The 21,147-nt window shown below is 45.8% G+C and overlaps 1 protein-coding gene across 3 annotated transcripts in view; it reads left to right on the plus strand.

Annotated features, from left to right (window-relative positions):
• The first annotated feature begins 8,858 nt into the window (after window positions 1-8,858).
• CMTM7 (CKLF like MARVEL transmembrane domain containing 7) overlaps window positions 8,859-21,147 on the plus strand; it is a 53,378-nt gene continuing 41,089 nt past the window's right edge. For all 3 annotated transcript variants that reach the window (XM_063115024.1, XM_063115025.1, XM_063115026.1), the window contains exon 1: window positions 8,859-9,080. In XM_063115024.1, the coding sequence (XP_062971094.1) occupies window positions 8,922-9,080 (159 nt within the window). In that variant the 5' untranslated portion in view covers window positions 8,859-8,921. The remainder of the gene's footprint in view (window positions 9,081-21,147) is intronic.

Consider the following 21,147-nt stretch of genomic DNA (forward strand, 5'->3'; position numbering starts at 1 on the left):
TCTCAGGTGCAAGGTCTCGCCAAGATTCTGTCTGGTTTCTGCTCCTGTCCTTTTCTCAGGGTCTGAGTAATAAGTACAAATCTACAGCTCCAGTCTGACTGGAAAACAACTTTCCATTCATGTAAATAATGTCATCTTGCCCTATAACCAAGGTCCAAAATATCAAATAACCATGGGAAAAGAGGGAACTCAGAGACATGCATGCCAAGAAAAAAACTGTGTCTTTCTAAAATTTGCCTATAGCCTGTGCAGTTTTAGGTCCCCACGTGGCTTCAGTCCTGCTCACTCCAACAAAACCAGCCTTTCTGCTGACTCTCACTGCTTAAGGAATTAGGGCGTCCTCCCCTTCCCCACCCCTTCTGTATGTACAGCCCAAAGCATGGGTAAGTCACCATCTGCTAGTTACAGCCACTGGAGAGCATCCATGGAGCAGACTGTCCACAGGGAGCCCACAGTCTACTTGGGTAGACATGGCAAACACACAGGAAATAACTAGAACATGAGAGAAAACTGCCAGACTTCACTGCATGACTTATCAAATGTCATGATGCCCTCACCTGCCAACACCAAACCTTCTCTCCTGGCCAATCATGTTGAAGCAGACCAATGGCAGCCTGTGCCTGTCTGCTGGATGACAATCTACCTTATAGTGGTTTTTCCAGAGACACATTGGGGTGAGGAGAAGGTACTGCAGGGACCACCTGAGCAATTCAGTGCCAAATTATCTCATGCAGGAACTAAGTACAAATGGCTAGAGTGGGGAAGCAAGTGTCAGCAATTTTCCTTGTCCCCTAATTGTGGGCAGAGCTCTGTTTTGGATACCTGAGAGGACTATTGGACAATGCACATAAGCTGGACAAGGGTTATGAGCAAAGAGAGCAACTAAATCTAGGGCAACCCTGAGGGGTTTTGTTTTGTTTTGTTTGTGTAGGTCCTGGCTGGAAATGCTATTTGCAGCTATTTATCGATGCCCCAACATGCCAGGCCCAGCCATCTTTCATCTCAGCCTATGTCACAGTCCACTAAGGTGTACCGAATGCCTGAACAGTGTGATCTCACTTAGTCCTCACATGGCCCCGTGGCGTAAGCTCTGTAGTTCCCACTGCAGATGTGGAGACTGACCCTCAGAGTGACTCTGAGGCTCCTGGATACCAAGCCAGGACTTCTTACTCTGAACCCAGTGCCCTTTCCACTCTACTTTTTGCTCAAATCCCCAGATATATTTTCTCTAATTTTTTCCACATTTTTTGGTAGAGGATTATTCCATATACATAACAAATAATGCAGACTGAGCATTCCTGCTTAGAGTTGATCTGACCTGTTTAATGACAGTCACAGCTATTCTTGGGCGGCATAGCAATAAAGCATAAATAAGTGGTAAACAATCCTCCCCTTATCGAATTTGAAAATTATAAAGATGCACTGTCGTATACCAGGTGTATTAGTCAGGGTTCTCTAGAAAGACAGAATCAATAGGATACGTTATAATTATATGAGAGGGATTTATTAGGGAGATGAGCTCATGTGACTATGAAGAAAAGTCCCACGATAGGCCGTCTATAAACTGGATGCCTGTAGCATGGCTCAGTCCAAGTCCAAGGGCCTCAAGACCAGGGAAACTGATGGTGTTCTTGGTGTAAGTTCTGGAACCCAAAAGCTGAAGAGTCTCAAGCTCTGATGTCCACAGAGAGAAGAGAAGAGCGTATCCCAGCTCCAGCAGATCGAGAGCGAGCTTCACCTGTTTCCTCTGTCTTTTGTTCTCTCTGAAGCCCCAGCGGATTGGATGGTTCCCACCCACATTGAGGGTGGGTCTTTCCCACCCAGGCCACTCACACTCTCATACTAATCTCTGCTGGAAACACCCTCACGGACACACCTAAAAAGATAGCTTTACCAGGTTTCTCAGCATTCCTTCATCTAACCAAGCTGACACCTAGAATTAACCTTCACACCAGGCATTGTGGTTGATGATGAGGATATCAGGACGAAGGCCAAGAAAAGCCTGCACACTTCTGAGGACTGTGCTGGGGCTTACCATGCCTTAATTTATTTAATCCTTACAGGAGGTTTGGCAGATTATATTTTCCAAAGATGGTCACAACAATATCGCCGTGTACCTTACTAATCAAATGGTGGAGTTTGTTTCCACACACCCTTTATTAGTCCATTTCTGTTGCTTATAACTGGGTGATTTATAAGAAATTTATTGATTACAGTTTTGGAGGTTGGGAAGTACAAAGTCCAGGGAATATATCTGGTGAAGGCCTTGGTGGTGGTAACAGTGACCCAGGGGTCTCACATGGCGGAAATAGCCGAGCAAAGACAGACTCTTACGTTCTCCTTTTAAAGCCCTCAGAATCATGCCCGTGACCATGATTATTAATCCATTCATTAGGACATGGTCCTCAGAATCTAATTACCTCTTCAGGGCCCTACCTTTCAATTAGGATTACCCACTGTCTTAATAGTCACAATGGGGATCAAACTTTTAATACATAAAACTTCGGGGACACAATTCAATCCATATCATCCTTCCCCTGGCCCCCAAAGTTTATGTCCTTCTCACAGGTAAATACATTCATCCTATCCCCAAAGTCTTACTTGTTTCAACTCAAAAGTCCAAAGATCAAACTTCCACCTGCGAGATCAAAAGCATGTGGGACAAGCATAGGGTACATACTACCACTCAAAAAAGGAGAAACAGGCTAAGGGAAGGGAGTTACAGGTCCTAAGGAAGTCCAAAACCCAGGAGAGCAGGCATTAAATCTTCAAGCTGTTGAATCACGTGCTTTGGTTCCATGCTCAACATCCTCTGCACACTAGTGTTGGGGTTGGGTCCCCAAGTCTTTAGGCAGCTCCACTTCTATGGCTTTCTTGGTCTGAGGCCATGCTTCAGTTCTCCCAGGCTGGCATTGCATCCTGGTAGCTCCATAATTCCAGGGTCTCCATGGTGGTCCTGCTACCACAGCTCCACTAGGCATGGCCTTGGTGGGGTTTCTGTGCTGCAACTCTGACCCCACATTTCCTCTTGACATTACACTAGCAAAGGCTTCCTGTGGTGACTCTGCCCCTGTGACAGATCTCTCCCTGGGCCCCCAGGCTTGTCCATATATTCTTTGGTGGCTCCCAAGCCTTCAGGCTCCCAAGCCTTCATAGTTCTGGCATTCTTCCAGCTGCAGACAATACCACGGGGACATCACCAAGGCTTCCAGCTTATATCTTCCAAAGCTGTGGGTCCATCCACACCTGGGGCCAATTTAGCCACGGCTGGAGCAGCTAAAGTAGCTGGTGCTGGAAGCAGCTTCCTGAGGTGGTCCTGGGCAGCGAGCCCGTGGAGGGAACCTCAGGCCTGTTCCCTGAGACCATTCTGGCTCCCTAGGCCTCTGGGCCTGTAATGGAAGATGCTGCCTCCAAGATCTCTGAAATGTGATCAAGGTCTTTTTTCCCTTCTCTTTGTAATCCCTTTCTTCTGTATTCATCTCTTAGCAAAGGGCCCCTGGGCTACACCATTGTTTTTGTGGCCAGGCTGATAGTTTTCCAATTATTTGCCCTCTGCTTTCTTTTGAATTATAAATTCCAGCTTTATCTCATGCCTTTTCTGCAATAACTCAGCATAGGCTGTTGCAAGCAGCCATGCAGCTTCCTTAATGCTTTGCTGCTTAGAAATTTCCCCTGCCAAATACCCTGGATCAGCACATTTAAGTTCCATATTCCCTAAAACTTTTTCACATGAACAGAATGCAGCCAAGTTCCTCGCCCATTCATAGCAAGGGTGATCTTTGCCCCAGTTTCTAATAAGTCCCTTCCCATTTACATCTGACATCTTCTCAGAATGGCCTTCTGCTCACCACCATGTAACCAGTCTCTAAGAAGTTCCAAACTTACCCTGGTTTTCTTGTCTTCTAAACTCCCACCAGCAGCTAGGCTTTTTCTAGCCTGATTTTTCAAATTCTTCCAGCCTTTGCCCATTACCCTGTTCCAAAGCCACTTCCACATCTTCAAGTATGTGTTACAAGCAACACCCCACTTCTCTGGTACCAATTTTCTGTATTAGTTTGTTTCTGTTGCTTGTAACATAAATACCTGGAAACTGGGTGATTTATAAAGAAAACAAAATTTGTTGCTTACAGTTTCGAAGCCAGGAAGTCCAAAGTCCAGGGAATATATCTGGTGAAGGCCTTGCTGGTGGCAACAGTTACCCAGGGGTCTCACATGGCAGAAAGTGGCGGAGCAGAGAGAGACTCTCATGTGCTGTCCTTTTAAAGCCCTCAGAACCACACCCATGACCACCATTATTAATCCATTCATTAGGGCATGGTCCTCAGAATCTAATCACCTCTTCAAGGCTCCACCTTTCAACTACCGTAATAGGTTTTCCCACCCTCTTACCAGTCACAGTGGGGATCAAGCTTCTAATACATACAATATGAGGGACACAATTCAATCCGTATTACCCCCTTGAATCTGGGCAACCCTATGAATTCTCTAACTAGTAGAATACAGAGGAAGTAATGATGTTCCATTTCCGGGTACAGCCCTTAACTTTCCTGGAAGCTTCCTCTTCCTGTTTCCTGGAATACCTCCCAAAGGCAAGTTACAGCCACAAAGCAGATTGTCCATAGGAAGCCCACAGTTTACTTGGGGAGACATGGCAAACACACAAGAAATAATCAGTTAATAAATAATCTCCAAATACCATCACACTGGGGGTTAGGTCTTCAACTTATAAATTTTTTTTTTTTTTTTTTTTTTTTTGTCTTTTTGGTGACCGGCACTCAGCCAGTGAGTGCACCGGCCATTCCTATATAGGATCCGAACCCGCGGCGGGAGCGTCAGGAGTGTCGCCGCGCTCCCAGCGCCGCACTCTCCCGAGTGCGCCACGGGCTCGGCCCCAACTTATAAATTTTAAGGAGACACATTCAGTCCATAACACTGCCTAATATTCACTCCCCTTTCTGATACTTGCACTCTGATTTTCCTTTTTGGAATCACCCTTCCCCCACTCAGTTCCTATGGTTCTGCTAGACTGGCCTACCCAGCTCCATGGGTATGTAGAACTTAGCCTATCCAATAAAAATGTTCCACCCTCCTGGCTATAATGATTTTTTTGTTTGTCTTTCTGTGGGTTTTTTTTTTTTTTTTTTTTTGGCAGTTGGCCGGTATGGGGATCTGAACCCCATAATGATTGGTTGAAAGATGAAACTATGACTCATTTTTGGACCAATGAGAGTTAATGTCTGTTATGGCCTTAAGTGTGTCCCCCTCAACCCTCAAATTCATATGTTGAAGCCCTAACCCCCAATGTGACTATATTTGAAGATAGGGAAAAAATTAAGGTTAAATGAAGTCATAAGGATGGGGCCTTAATCCAGTAGGACCAGTGTCCTTATAAGGAGAGAAAGAGGCATCAGAGATCTCCCTCTCTCTGTGCACACACAAAAAAGGCTATGTGAGGACACAGTGAAAAAGTGGCTGTCTACTAGTCAGGAAGAGAGGCCTCATCAGAAACCAACCCTGATGGCCTCTTGATCTTGGCCTTTCAGCCTCCAGAACTGTAAGAAATAGATTCCTGTTGTTTAAGCCACTGAGTCTGTGGTATTTTGTTATGGCAGGTGACTTGTCAAAACACAAACTGCTGAGCCCCACACCCAGGGTTTCTGATTCAGCAGGTCAGGGTAGGGCCTGAGAATTTGCATTTCTCACAAGTTCTCAGGTGCTGCTGGTGCTGCTGGTCCGGGAACCATAGATTCAAAATTACTAAATTAAGATTACTGGAGAATTGGATGAAGGCCCCTCCGAGGAGAAATTATCCAGCGCTTGTTTTTTCTGCCTCCTTGAAGCCCTCTGTCATCTCCATTATGGGTTCTGAAGCCTTGGACAAGTTCAGGAGTAAAAATGTAAATCTACATGATAAATGACCAACTCCATGTCTGTGCGCATAGAGCCAGAAATGTTACAGCATGGCTGCATGTCTATCACATTGTCCCAGCAGCCCCTAGGTGCAATTATTCCTGTTTTACAGAGAAAGAAATGGACGTACCAGGTGGCAGTGACTATTGTCTAAAGAGAAGGCAGATATTGAAGGCAATTTTTTTTTGGTCACGAAAATTACAAAGTGTATATAAAAGTAGAGAAAATAGTGTAATGAATCCACAAATGTCTCAACTCTAATGGACTCTGGCAATGACAGTAATTCTCAAACTTGAATGTGCATCAGAATCACCTGGGAGACATATCAAAACAGATAACATGGGTATCACCCACATTTTAGAATTATTAAGACCGCCACACTGAAAAGTCTTCTGATGACAGGACGATGTTGGCGTTCAATGCACTCACAGGAGTAGATTTTTGATGTTATCTCCAAATGAATAAATGTAAGTATGGCCACATGGACACCCTGCTCAAAGGGAACGGTGATAACTTACCTCATTTGGGTAGTCCTGCTTGGGCCTGTCTTTATTTTTAAAACGATCCAGAAAGGGCACAACATAGTATGTCACCTGGATAACTTTTTGGCAGTTTCTAATAGAAGTAAACATATGCTCACCCTGTGACCCAGCAAGTCCCCTTGTACATATTGCAAAAGTTGTTGAAATCACTTTCTCTCAGACCCAGATAATAAGCTGGGAAAGGCACAAAGGAGGGGGTCTCCTACTTGCTTGCTTTGAAATAGAGCTCCCTACACCCTCATAACATACGCTATCTGCTTCTGTAGAATTGCTTGCTTAACCTAAGTAACTCCATTTTGCCCCCTGTCTGACCTGCAGACTACCCCCTCTTCTGCATGAGAAACCGCTGACCTTTTCATAGAAACAAAAAACAATTGCATAGAAACAGGAGCCATACACAGTGAATTATTACATGGGAACAGGAACCACACACAATGAAAAGTTGTATGCTTGGTTGCTCGAACGGCTCATTCTTGGCCTCTGTGACCTAGCCCCCTGGCTTGCTTTGTGCACCTGGATAAACCCGTGTGCCAACGGGATGTAGTTTTTGTCTTTAAAAACCCTACGAGCCCAAAGCTGGACGCCGTTCTTCCTTGGTTGCACCTTGGGAGATGGACGCTGGCCAGCTGGAGTGAATAAACTGCCCTTTTCTGCACGAGTGGCATGTAAGTGCATTTCTTGTGGGAGAGTGCCTCACAACAGCCTGAGATAAGAACTGTTTCCAAGGGCCTTCTAAAAACCCATCAGCGGGGGCCGAGCCCGTGGCGCACTTGGTAGAGTGCTGAGCTGGGAGCGCGGCGACGCTCCCGCCGCGGGTTTGGATCCTATATAGGACTGACTAGTGCACTCACTGGCTGAGTGCCGGTCACGAAAAAACGACAAAAAAAAAAAAAAAAAAAAAAAAAAAACCCATCAGAAATCCCTTTACGTCCTACACACACCTCCTACTTTGCATTTATGGACATTTCTGTAACAAAATCATTAGACATTCTTTAGAACTGCACTAATTCAGATGAGATGCTCTGAGAAGAAACCACCTAGAAATGTCATCTCAACCAAGGAACAGAAGACAAATCTGGCTTTGAGTCTCTGAAAACAATGTACTGTTTCCAGGCAGCTTACCTGAACCTCTCCCTTTTTGCTAATAAAAGCTTTCTCTTACCCTCCCTCACTGAGTGCATTCGTGGCTTGCCATGGTGTGCGTTCTGGATTATAACCCTATTTTCTTTTCTTTTCTTTTTTTTTTTTAAATTTTATTTTGTCGATATACATTGTGGTTGATTATTGTTGCCCCTTACCAAAACCTCCCTCCCTTCTCCCTCTCCTCCCTCCCCCGCAACAATGTCCTTTCTGTTTGCTTGTCCTATCAACTTCAATATAACCCTATTTTCTACTCCCAAAGTAAACTGAACATATTTGGAGATATTTTTCTCTAATGTGTTTTTTCTAGGTTAATAATATTTACCCCAAGAAAAATGAGAGCTTATGTCCACACACAAAAAATAAATAAATAAAATAAAAAATAAAAAAAACAAAAAAACCCGAAAAAACGAAAAACCTCAAAATACCTTGTACCAGAATATTCAGCATAGCTTTACTCATAATAGCCAGAAAAGAAAGAAAATAGCCAGGTGCCCATCAATAGATGAATACGTTTTTTAAAACGTGGTATTTTCACACAGTGAAATACTGCTCAGCCATAAAAAGAAGGAACTACTACGGTGAACTATTTTTATTTCCAACAGGATGAATTTCAAACGCATTACGTACGCTCACTGAAAGAAGCCAGACACAAATGAAAACATTCTGTATTATTTCAAGTTTATAAATCCAAGAACAGACAAAAGTCATCTACAGGGACAGAAAGCAGAAGACAGCGGCTGCCTGAGGCTGGGGAGGGGCGTGTTGAGCGGGGTACGTGCGGGAAGGGTGGGGGATTAGGAAGAAGCGCGGGGGCCTTTCTGGGGTGACCGGCATGTTCTATTTGCTGATCCGGTGAGGGTCACACAGGTGTGTGCACACACATAAAAGTTAATGGAGCGGAACGTGTCAGGTCGGGCATTTCAGTGTTTGTAAGTTAAACTTCAATCAAGGACTCAGCACACATCCGCAGCCGCACCCCACAAAATCCCAGGAGGCTCAGACCAGCTGTGGTCCGGGCCTTGCCCACTTCGGAGAGGCCACGGCCCAAGGCGTCCGGTTTCCTCTCGCTGCAGCCCAACTTCCGCACATCCCCGCGAGCCGGGGCTGCCGCTACCTTTCTGGAAAGCGCCGGGCCAGCGCGTCCCCGTTGCGGCCCCGCCGTAGCCGGCTCGGGGTCCCGGGCGCCGGGGCTGGGGACGCGTGCGCCCCGCCCTCACCAGCGCCCGCCGACCTCCGGCCCGGCCCGGCCCCGCCCCCGGCCCGCCCCTCCTTATCTGGCCGCTCGGCCGCGGCCGGGGGAGGCGGCCGGCCGTCTGGGGCCGCGCCATGTCGCATGGAACCGTGCTCGTCCGCACCACGTGCAGCAGCGGCAGCGCGCTCGGACCCGGGACCGGTGCGGCCCCGCCCGGCGCGAGCCCGTCGGAGGGGCTGTTGGACCCGGTCTATCCCCGCACCTACGCGGCTCTGTTGAAAGTGGCGCAGATGGTAAGAGGGGCGCGGGCGCGGGGCCGGGGTCACACGGCGTGGCCCAGGCAGGAAGGGGCCCGGGGAGCGGACGCGCCGGGCGGCTGGAGCCGGCTGGAGCCCCCGGGACATCGCGCGGCGGGCGGGGCGGGGGGCGCGTCGCCAAAGTCAAGTTCGAGGGAGGCTTCCTCCCGGGAAGTTGCCGGAGCGCAGCCCCCAGCTCCACCCCCGGCGCTTGCTCCCGCGGACCCAGGTCTCCAGGGGCTCACGTTGTTCTGCAGCCACTCTTCCCCGGGGCCTAGCCGCCTACTGACGGGAACCACGGACAAAAGTTCCTTTTTGTCGTCCTTCCTCTTCTCTGGCCGCGCCGCCTCGAACCCGAGCGCGGGGTGGAAGAGTCGCCCAGGCGGCGGCGCTGAGGCAGCGGAAGCCGACCTCCTCCGGGTGCGCGGCCTCAGCTTCCACCCGCACCCACAGCGGCGGGGCTTCCCTGCTCGGTGCACAGTTTCGCCCCACGGAGGACGTCAGAGAGTCTTGGTTCCGTGGTGGGGAAAAGAATTGGGATCTCGGGACGGCCGTCCTGGTTACCTGCGCTCTCCAGTTCCAAGGCAGGGCCCAGGTGTCATGGAGCACCGGACGGCAGGTCATCAATTGGGAAAGGCCTGTTCTGGGGGGCTGACACTTATTTGGGGAGGCAGTCTTCTGAATGCGGGTGGAGCCAGGCAGGGTGAGTGTGGGTTGTGACTGTGATCAGCGCAGCTCAGGGGTCTTCCGCTGGGGCAGATGTCGCCCGGCCTGTTCTCTTGTTCCCCACTTTTCCCCCCCATCTTATTTTTTTTCTTCTTTAAAAATTTAGAATCTAAAACACCTTTTCCGTTTGCATGATGTGTTTTGAAACTGGGTTGGGCTGTTTGTGACTCTTCACTCATTGTAGTTTGCAGCATGCATGGTGGAGAGGAGGGACGTGGTTGTTTTGAAAAGAGGTGTAGGGAAAGGAGTGAGGGTGGGCAGAAGGTCACAGACTCAGAAGCTGGGGCAAGCTAAGGTGTGCCAGCCGCAGGGGCTGGCCACAGAGCAGTCCATGCTCTGTTATTCCAGGTGCCAAGTGTGTATAAAAGTGGCTCTTATTTCCTGCGTGGGCCAGACCTAAAGAGAAGGGTGGCTGTGTTCTCTCTAATATAAGAAGGATGTCTAAATGGATCAAAAAGTAGGAAGTAGAGGCATGTTATCAACATACAAAAAAACCTGGTGCTGTGTTGGGTTTGAGCAAGGCTTTTTCTTTTGGCCCAGGGCTAAGAGATTTGATCAGCTAAATAGAGAAGACCAGCCCACCTCCCCATTGATAAAAGATGGGCTGTGGTGGTGGGACAGGCCAGCTAGGCATTGGAAGTGATGAATTTGGTGGACAGAGATTGTGATCAGAAGCTTCCATCTTGGTCCATGAGTTTGGTGGGCAAAGATATTGGGGGATGAAAAGTCTCCTTTTTGGGTTTAAAAGTTTGGTACACAAAGGTAATGGAGATGAGAAGCTTTCATGTTGGTCCATGAGTCTGATGAACAAAGATTGGAAGATGAGAAACCTCCATCTCTCATTTTTAAGCTCCTTGACAATCCTCTCACCTGTGGTCCTTGTGCAAGGTTGTAGGTGACAATGATGGAGCCTGTTGTTCAAAAGAACAAAAGCAAAATAAAAATATGCACATAAGAAAAATAAAAAACAAGAGAACAGAAACTTGAAGAATTACTTTATCTGGCTGCTGCTTCTCTGTGTACCCTTCTTAAAACCATGTACCTCTTAAAACCCCTCTTACACCTTCGCTGGAGGATGCCTCATAGCTGCAGTCTAGTTTATTCAGACCAGCTGGGAGTGAAGTTGCCCTTGCAAGTTGGTCATACTATAATAGACTATTTAGGGCAGTCTACTTGGGCCTTTCTTCTAACTCTTCCTTCAGCATATGATGTTCATGTGTCTTCTTGCCTGGAAGATACTTACCCAGATTTTACAATGGAGAAGGGCAGAAGCAGCTAAAATGGCTGTTGTGTCCCATTTTGACCAGTGATGTCTCAATTGCATGCTGAACAGGCTGACCCTTTTGCCCTCTACTCCTTATGATGTGTTTTCATCATGATGTGATCACCAGTCTGAAGGGGTCCAGATAACCTTGCTATAGTAGTAAGGAGACCCCAAAATGGGGCTTGTGGCCTCACGAGGACTCCTCATCCATTTGTTCATTTAGTGGACATTTATGAGTGCCACATTCATATCCATTCGTGCAGAAACAGATGACTGTGTCAAAGCTCCTGCCCTCAAGAAATCTGTTGTCCTCTTGAGAAGACAGATTACCAAAACTGGCTGGTCAGGAAGGTAAAAGTTCAGATAGTTACCCACATTAGGGAAGAAACAAAGGTGACATTTGAGTTGAGTCTTCACAGATGAGTGTATCAGGTTGGGAGTGCCCCTTTTACCCCTCTTGTGTCTTCAGTATATGTTTAAGTTGGAAGCAAGTGATATGTTGGGGGTGATGGGAAGGAAGAAGGTGTAGCAAGAGATGAGCCAGTATCCACATAATTTTTTATCTTCCCACCCCAGACATTTAGAGATTGGTTTCATCTCATTTATTGAGCATCCACTATGCTCTGAACTTTGCAAAACATGTGGAATACAGCTATTAACAAGATAGACCCTTTCTGCTGTGCAGAAAGTTAGGAGCTGTGACATTTGCACTATAATATGTAAGGAGAATCAGAATGTAGTTGCAGCAGAGATGGAAAACTAAATGTCTTCCAGGAGGTTTATTTATTTGGCAAATATTTATTGAGCACCTACTGTGTGCTAGGGCACTTTGCAAAGAGGAGTAGGTAAGACAGATCAGCCCCTGCCTCTTTATACTCTAATAAACACACATTAATCAAATGATTATAAATACATAATTACGAACCAGGACAGAAGTCATGAAGGAAGAGGAAGAGGTACTCAGTGGTACAGAGCTTATACTAGGGGGGCCTGACCTTTCTGGGAGGTCAGGAAGGGCTTTTCTGAGGAAGGGAGGCTTGATGTGAGGAGACAGCATTACAAGCAGAAGTGCATGGACGATGGCACTGAGTCTGGAGGAAGGAGTATGTCTACCGTTGGAGGGGAGGGAATGGGTAGAAGGGGCATGGGTGAGACTGGCCAAGGATGCAAGTACCAGGCCCAAGGTCTGCCAGCATCCTGCCAATATCAGCTCACCGTGGAAGTGGTGGTTCTCAAACAGGGGATGTATTGCCCCCTAGGGGTCATTTTGGAATTTTGTGGAAACTTTTTGGGGTTGTCACAGGGATTAGGGTCATATATACACATACATTTTATTTATTTCAGGATAGCAATGAGGGCATTGGAAAATATTTTGTATCCTAATAGGATGTTTTGTCTGAAATAAGATTGAAGGAACCTACCCAGGCTGGGTGGCACCCAGGTGGGGGTATGAGTCTGGTGAGTCTGGGGAGAGTGCACTAAATTCTCTGGCAGGTGAGTGGGTCCACAATTCAGTCCTCCTGGGCTTCACTTTGGGAATTCATAGCCCAGCTGTCAAATGGAATTGGACTGTGGGGGATCTCAGTGTCTGATATAGCCATGTATATAGACCTATGAGTGGGGAATGGCCCAGCATACTCCAGAATGGTCCACCCCTTTGTGTGCTGTTTTTGATCTGTATGGCAGGGGGGCTCTGGTTTGTTTCCCAAGTGCTGTCTGCACATCCGTGCCCTACTTCCTGGAAGTTGGCGAGTTAAAGGCAGCAAAGAACCTCACTGCCAAGATTCTTTGACCCCAACCCAATCCTGGTCCAAGAGCAAGAAACTGCTTTCCACCTATGGCCAAACAAAAGAAAAAATAAAAATAATAAAACACTACAAGTTATGGGCTTTATTCTTGGTAACAAAAGTAATACCTGCTCATTGTAGAAACTTTGGGAAACACAAAAAAGAAAATAGACTCTCCCTTTCCCTCTCCCCCAAGATTAATATTTAAAGTAAAACTTTATAGTTTTTTTACAGTAGGTATAGTACATATACTTTTGGTATTTTTTTAAAATAAAATTGGAATGATACTATACATGTTTTGTAAAACGCTTTTCTTTTGTTTAATTCGTGATGATGTTTTCTCATGTTACTTAATGTTTGTCTGCAATTTGTTTTATGACAGTGTAGTTGTAGCCAGCCATGGAGCTGCCATGGTTTATTTGACCAGCTCCCTCCAACCCCCATTGGGGCTTAGGGAGCTTCCAATTCTGCCCATGTACAGACAAGACTGTGATGAGCTTCCCTGTAGAGAAGTCCTGGTGTACAAATCCGTAAATACTCTTCAGGATAACTGACACTGACTTCTTGCAGAGAGAGAAAGGAAGTGCTTCTTGCCCTTCTGAGATGGTTGGCGTTAAACAATTTTCTAGACTTTTTAACATCTAGAACTTAATGTGTCTCTTTATTATCCAGGAATTTAAAAGAGCCAAGTGTGTGAGATAGCAATCGTATTTTAAGTTGCAGTAGTATTTTTGGTGTCTGATAGTTTGGAAAAGGAACAATGACAGAGACTAGAAAATTCAGGAATTTTTTTTTTTTTTTTTTTTTTTAAGGCTAGTCAAGTGAAGCAGTGGGAGTGAGAAGGAACAAAGCAATCTGTAACTGGTTGTGATCAATTAGTTGTGAACACCACTGCACTCAGAACGCCCTGTAATGCTTTTACATGCGCATGTATTTAAGTGATGGCGACAGCATCTGCGTACATCTGAAGAATGGTAGTGCCACACACAGCATGAAAGACCTTATCTATTCAGGCTGCAGAGCCTAAGGGTTTTGTAACACCACTGGCAAGACCCCCCCCCCCCCAGGGCTCCCCAAATACTACCTGCTGTCAGGTTGGGAGCCAGTGGCCAGAGGTGATGAAAACACCAGCTGCAGGGCCCAGGAGGCTCAAGGGGTGGAGGGAAGATGAAGGCTGGGGTCGTTGTCTGGTGTGAGTCTGGAGAGAGTCGCATAGGATTTCTGGCACTGCAGCAGGTCCTAGGGACCCTCCTGGGCTCACTTGGGCGATTCCCTGAGTGTGCCAGTGCATTTACTGAAATTCTTGTTCCAGGGAAGGCCTCTCTCCTCCCTTTCCCCAGCCCTGGCGCTTCCTGTTCAGCGCCAGTGGACGTCCATCTGTTTCCGTCCCTCTGCCATCGGCCTCGCCCGTGCTGGCCCCGCGCCGCCCTCTGCCCGGCCGCCCGCCGCGTGCTGACTTGCTTTGTCACCAGTTTGGCTCAGCGGTGCCCTCGCTAGCTGCTCACTCCCTGGCATTCCTCACTGGGGTGCTTTGCGACTCCTGGGATCCGCGGGGGCCTGGATCAGAGCCCAGCGCCGTCTGCCGGTTGCCAGCAGGTCCCGGGCTTCCTGAGTGAGGGAAGCTGAGGCTGGGCCCGGCTCACTGAGCGCCTCCCCACGCTCCCCGGCGGAGAGCGCCACCCAGCGCCGCCCAGCCTCCTGCAGAAAGTTCCTGCGCCTGCTGGAACCTGCAAGGGCTGTGACACGGCTCTTCCTGCTTAGGAGCAGGGCGATCCTTTCCTCTGTCTCTCCCCTCCCCCTTTAGGTAGTTAAAAAGATAGACTGATAAAGAGAGAAATTGTAAAGCACTTTCCACATACTATAAAAGGGTTGCTGTGAAACCTAAGAGAAAAGCCGTATCATCCTCATTTTTTTTAGGATGGAGAAAATGAAGTTTCTTCCCAGGGGGATGGGAAGAGGGAAAAAGGGGAGAAATTAGTTAAATGCTTTTGTGTACAGAGTAAAGTGGAACCTTCTGGAAAGCAGAGGGAATTGCTAATTATAGAATAAACTCAATATGTTTTTATTCTCTTCTTCCTCTTAGGTTTTCTTTATTCCCCTGAGAAGGCAGCAGCAACTCTAAATATTGCTTATGAAGAAGTCTTTTTGTTTTTTTAATTTTCCCTCTTAATTTATAAAAGTGGTACTTAATTAAATGGTAGCACATTGAGCTCCCACTAGGTGACAGCCGCCGGGTAAGGTGTTTTCTTTTACATGTGTTACCGTGTTTAATCATCGCAATAATTTATGTGGTGGGTCCTATCATTATCCCCAACCTACACATGAGGAAACTGAGGCACAGAGAGGTTAGGTAACTTGCCCAAAGCCACAAAGCCATGAATAGTGGAGCTGGGTTTGGACCAAGTGGTCTGAATTCAGAACTTAAGCTCTTAAAAGGACAATTTGGGGTCTTCCTTTTTCATTATTAATATGCTGTGTGTATTTTCCCACGTCATTACACATTGTTTAAATATGATGTTGCAATAACTGTGTGCAAGTCCGTTATTTGGTTGTACCATAAGTTATCCATGTGGTGCTGCATTGATGGGTGGGCTGGCTGTAGCAGATCTAGAAAGCTGTGCTGTGTGAGACATGACAGCAGCTACTGGTGATGATTTCACTTTTGCCAGAGATGAGATCATTCTGAGTGGGGAAAAGCCCTCACTGGGTATTTGAACAGACACTATGTGTGTTGTATTTTAGAAAGGATTTTATATGTTGCCCACATTATTATTGTCCTCATTTTAAAGCCATAAGTTCCCCAGGAAGGGTTGGGAAGAGAGAGGGGAACTAAGGTGTGAGTTACTGCCCTCCCATATCACTTGATTTTCCTTGCAGTTTTGCTTTACCCCTTCTAATGATTCTGTGGATTACCTATTTTCCCCTTCTTTTGATTGAATGAAAGCTGAGAGGTTTTGTAACTTGCCCAAGGTTAAATAATTCCATTAAATTCTAGAGTCAGCATTTGAACATAGGTCCATCCAACTTTCCTTTTCCCATCATGGTGTTCTGTCTCTCTGCTTGTGGTGAGCAGGCTCCCAGTCCAGCCCAGTGTGGCTAGCCTAGCCTAGGGTGACCCCCAGTGAGTCATCCCCTTGCGTGATTGCATTCTCTTGGGTGCGGGTGGGATCTCTGACTTGCCGCTAACCAATAGCATATGGCAAAGGTGGTGGGATGTTATTCTCATGATTACAGTATGTCACAGGCCAAGGTAAAGGGATGTTGCAGATGTAATGAAGGTCCCGAATCAGTCAATTATGAGTTAATCAAAGGGAGATTTTTCCCTAGGTGGGCCTGACTTCATCAAGGTAAAAGCCTTTGAAAGAGGTACTGGATCCTTCTCAAAGGGAGTGATCCTCCAGCTAGCTCCGAAGAAGTAATCTGCTTTGGTGGGAGAGGGCCTAGGGGGACCCTGTGGCCAGCATTGATGGGCTGTGCCTAGAAGCTGAGAACAGCCCTCAGTTGATAACCAGCAGGAGAACAGGGACCTCAGTCCTACAGCTGCAAGGAACTGAATTCTGCCAGCAACCATGTGAACTTGGAAGAGGACCAACGTCTTGGTTGTAGCCTTGGGAGACCCTGAGCAGAGGACTCCTGCCCAGACTCCTGCCCCACAGAAACTGTGAGATGATAAATGTATGTTGTATGAAGTAACCAATTTTGTGGCAATTTGTTACACAGCAGTAGGTAACTAATACACCCACAAAACCCTCTTTATCCCCCATGAGAGCTCTCATGGCTGCTCCTTAGCAAGGGAAGATGGAGCGACAGCCCGGCTGTGCAGGCAGAAGTTTCAGTGGCCATTTTTAGAGCAGGCTATGGTTGTGTGTTGGATTATTGTGGAGTAAATCCCTTTGAGTTACTGCTCTGGGCGTTGTGCTGAATGTTTTACATGCAAGAGCTCACTCCTCGTTACAACATCTCAATGAGATGTTAGAATTCCCATTTTACAGATGAGGAGACTGATGTGGGGCATTTAAATATCTTGTCTGCTGCCACCTGGCTTGTAAGAGCTGACTTCATCTCCCAGCTGTCAGTCTCTCCTCCATGGTCCCTTCCCCGGCCAGTCTAAAAAAATAGCAATCTTGATCTAACTAGTAACCATGGTTGTACATTTTTGAAGTTGTATTTGCTTTTTTGAATAGATAACATTTTGCATGATCAAGATTCAGTAAGTACCAAAAGTCCCCAATTCCTAGTTTCCCTCCCTGGAAGCTACCAGTTTCTAGTATAATTTTCAGGATGTCTCTCCTGCTATCCCAGATGGAATACTTATACTCATTGTTCTGTACTTTTATTCCTTAACTCTTTATCTTGGAGATAATGCTATATCCATTCAGAAAGAGTGTCCTCATTCTCTTTATTTTTGGGGGGCGGGGGGAGGCTGGCCAGTGTGGGGATCTGAATATGTGACCTTAGTGTTATAAGGCCGCGCTCTAACTGACTGAGCTACTTGGCCAGTCCTCTCATTCTCTTTAACAGCTGCATTGTGTTCCAGAGAATGGAATTTACTGTGATGTATTTAACCAGTTCCCTATTGACAGGCATTTAGGTTATTTCTCATCTTTTATCTAATAGTGATGTGGTGGCTACCTTTGTATTTATCATAGTTTTGTGTGTACACAGAATATCAGAAGGAGAAACTCCTAAAATTAGAGTTCCTAGACCACATGTTACATGCTCTTGGAAATTTTTTCATCTGTCCTGAAACCCAGGTTCTCAAACATCACCTTGTGATCTTCTCCCGAGAGTTTCAGGCATCTTCCATGTTCGTTGTTATTGAGAAAGACTACTTCATGTTCAGAGTTCTACTGCTCTAGTAATCCCACTTAACTTTATTTAGGATATTAGGAACCAGAAATGTCTAGGGAACAAGAAAATCTGCATGAGCAGGATTTTTCTTAGAATTTCCCATGGTCCATCACAGGGAATGTTGAAGACAGCTTCTGTAGAAGCAGAGCTAGATGGGGATTCTTATGTGACTGGCTTATTGAGTAAAGAAAGCAAGCAAGGGCAGAAGGAGTGAGACAAAGATGAGTTTCAGAAGCCCAGCTTCAGCCTGATCTTAGGGGAGTTCTGCAGAGTGAAGGGCACCACAGAAATTGTCGTACTTCGAGGCAGGGGAGCTTGGCTTTTGTATACCCTTCATTGGCTACAGACAAGGGAGAGGGTAGGTGAACTCTCAGAGATCTGAGCCAGACAGCTTTAGTGGTCCAAGGGAAGTCATTAGCAGAAGGGTGCAGGTGAGAGGTGAACAGCAGCACCTGCAGTATCTGGGGGATGGATGCACTGATCTGGGAAAAGGAGCGCAGAAGATCTGAGCAGGGCACCAGTGGAATCCCTGCTTGTGTTCCAAGGTGCCATTGGAATTGCCTCCTGTCTGTCTGATCTCTGCTGAGGCTCTAAGCTGATGCACTCTGGGAACATACAATCCCGACTGCATCTTCCTTCTACCTGCAAACCCAGCTTATCTGTATTCTTACCCAAGCATCCTCCCCAGACCTGCAGTGCCAGGCAGTGGCCTGGCAGACCTCACAGGACTTTTGATATTACTTTTTGCTGTTCACTTAAAGCAAAGTGTCATATTTTTTCAATTCCAATTTGAAATATGGGGAGGGAAGAAAAATGTTTACTGAATGAAAAATAAAATCAATAGGGAGCAAAATTATTTCTGTAGCCTTTTTATGGGAGAATTGCAGGCAATGTCATGGTAATATAAATAACTTGACCGTGTCTTTTTCACTCATTGGAATGCCCTAAGGTCATAACCACAGAAAAAGTTCTGTAGATCAGATATTTGATTTCTGGAATGGGGACCTTATTGACACATACTGTTGTGGGTTTCACTTGGAAAAGGCAAAGGAGGCATCACAGACCCTTGTGTTGATAATGTGGCATTGGTTTTACAAGGGTTCTATGATTGAGCAGCACGTCCTGCTTACTGGCTGCACTTTGCGTAGAGGAAAGAACTCTGTAGTGGAATGTGCATCGCCTGGGCCTGATGGGGGTCCCCTTGCTGACAGTAAGTCTGCTGTCACAGTTTGTGGTGACATTAATCCTGTATAGAGATATGATCACTACTTTAACAAATAATTGTCTTACTGTAGGGATGCAAAATTACTTTCCTGATGTAGTGGGTTGAATGGTTGCCCCTCAAAATGTTATCCACTTTCTAATTGTGGAGCCTGTGAATGTTACTTTGCTTGGATAAAAGATCTTCTCACATATAACTAAGTTAAGGATCTCGAAATGAGGGCAGGCCATAATGCAAGTGCCATGGTAAGAGACACAGAGGAGGAGAAGGTGACAGTGACGCGGCCAAGATCCCAGGAATGCTGGGGCAGCCACCAGAAGCCGGAAGCAGCAAGGATTCTCCCCTAGGGTCTCCAGAAGGAGCATGGTCCTGCTGATGCCTTGACTTCAGCCCGGTGTCAGACTTCTGACCTCCAGAACTGTGGGAGAATAGATTTCTTTTGTTCTAAGTCACCAAATTTGTGGTAATTTGTTAACTGCAGCCAGAGAGACCTAATACAACCAATTAAATACTTTCCGTTACAGTCAGATTCTAAAAATCTTCAACGTGGTAGACTGTAGGCATTTGATACTTTCTCCTTTTAGAAATGCTCTACTCATTTCCAGGAATGAATTTTCAGAGAGGTGATGGCTACCCTCTCTGCCACTCTGAATGACAACTCCATCTTGGTCCTCTTTGAGTACATCTTTTTCCTTGTTAGCTTATTCAAAGAGAGAAGCAGTCCTTGAATTTCTGCTGAGAAAAACAGAACAATAAAGATGGAGAACATCAGAGAGTGATCCTCAGATGGCAGGTAGAGGCAACAAAGTGAAGAAGTATATTCCATAGCAGCGCTGCTTCTGGACTTCCACTGACATTTAAGGAAGTGTCTCCAGATTCCCCCAAACCGTTAGAATGACAAATCTTGTGGCAATTTTAGTAGAATCTTAGTAGAATCTTTAAAGATAAACTACTTCAGCTCAAAAACATATGTATTAAGGTGGTCAGGTTAACACTGCTTAATCTACTGCTTGTAAAATGGTTGCTGTTTTTATTAAATGTTTGTAGAAGTGTCCGATGATTTGTCTCTAAATTATAGATACATTTTTAACTTCTTATTTATAAATGATTCCAGATTTACAGGAACTTTGCAAGAACAGTACAAGGAACTCCTCAAATCCCCTCCCCCAGATTCTCCAACTGTTAACATTATACCACATTTGTTTAATCATTTTCCATATATATGTTGTTATTTTTTCTCTGGGTCCACTTGAGAGTAATTTGCAGACAAGCTCTTTCGCTGGTACTTCAGCATTCATTTCCTAAGGACCTTCTCTTACATAACTGCAGTATGGTTACCTAAATTATCAGAAAATTAACAGGAAATTAATGACACCAATGCTTTTATGCTTTCTGCAAGCCTTATTTGGATTGTCTTTGATCTGCTAATGTCCTTTTTCTGGTCTAGGATCCTATCCTGGACCTTGAGGTACATTCAGTTGGCTTGTCTCTCTAAGCTCCTTCAACCTGGAGCAGCTTCTCAGTCTTTCTTGTCCTTCATGACCTTAACATTTGTGAAGAGTCCAGAACAGAGCAGCCCCATTGTCAGATATTAACATTGGTTGGGTGGGACCCCCTGATTCTCAGTGTTTTGTAGCTATACTGGAGGCAAAAAAAGAAAGAAAAGAAACGACATATTTGCATCGTGTCATACTTTATCTCAATTTGTGCTTTTTTTTCCACAAAAGTCCCTTTTGCAAACTTCCTATCTAAAGTTAGTAGTTAATAGTTCAAGTTGTATGTCCTGTTCTTAAAAAAAAAAAAAAAGTCTTGGCTCAAATGAGACCTCCTTGGAACAATGGCTGAAGTGGATTGAGGGCTTACCACCTACCAAATCTTATTCTATGAATTTTATGTGTTGCCTAATGTAATCCTCACAACATTTATGTACCATTTAAGTACTATTATTTTTCATATTTTATATATGAGGAAACAAACCCAGGTCTAGGGTATGCCTGCTTTTTCTGGACTGCTTCCTGTCCCCTCAGAGCAGCCTTCCCGGACCTCCTCCCCACACCATCTAAAGTAGTCCCCCCAGGCTAGGGAGAAACTTGTCAGTGGGCACAATGAATACGTTTTGTGATGACAAATATGCCAGCTATCCTGATTTGATTATCACATATTGTCCACAAATACTGATAGTCAACTCTACCCCATAAATATGTATAATCAATT

Source organism: Cynocephalus volans, chromosome 11 (genome assembly GCF_027409185.1).
Source record: "Cynocephalus volans isolate mCynVol1 chromosome 11, mCynVol1.pri, whole genome shotgun sequence".
Taxonomy (NCBI): domain Eukaryota; kingdom Metazoa; phylum Chordata; class Mammalia; order Dermoptera; family Cynocephalidae; genus Cynocephalus; species Cynocephalus volans.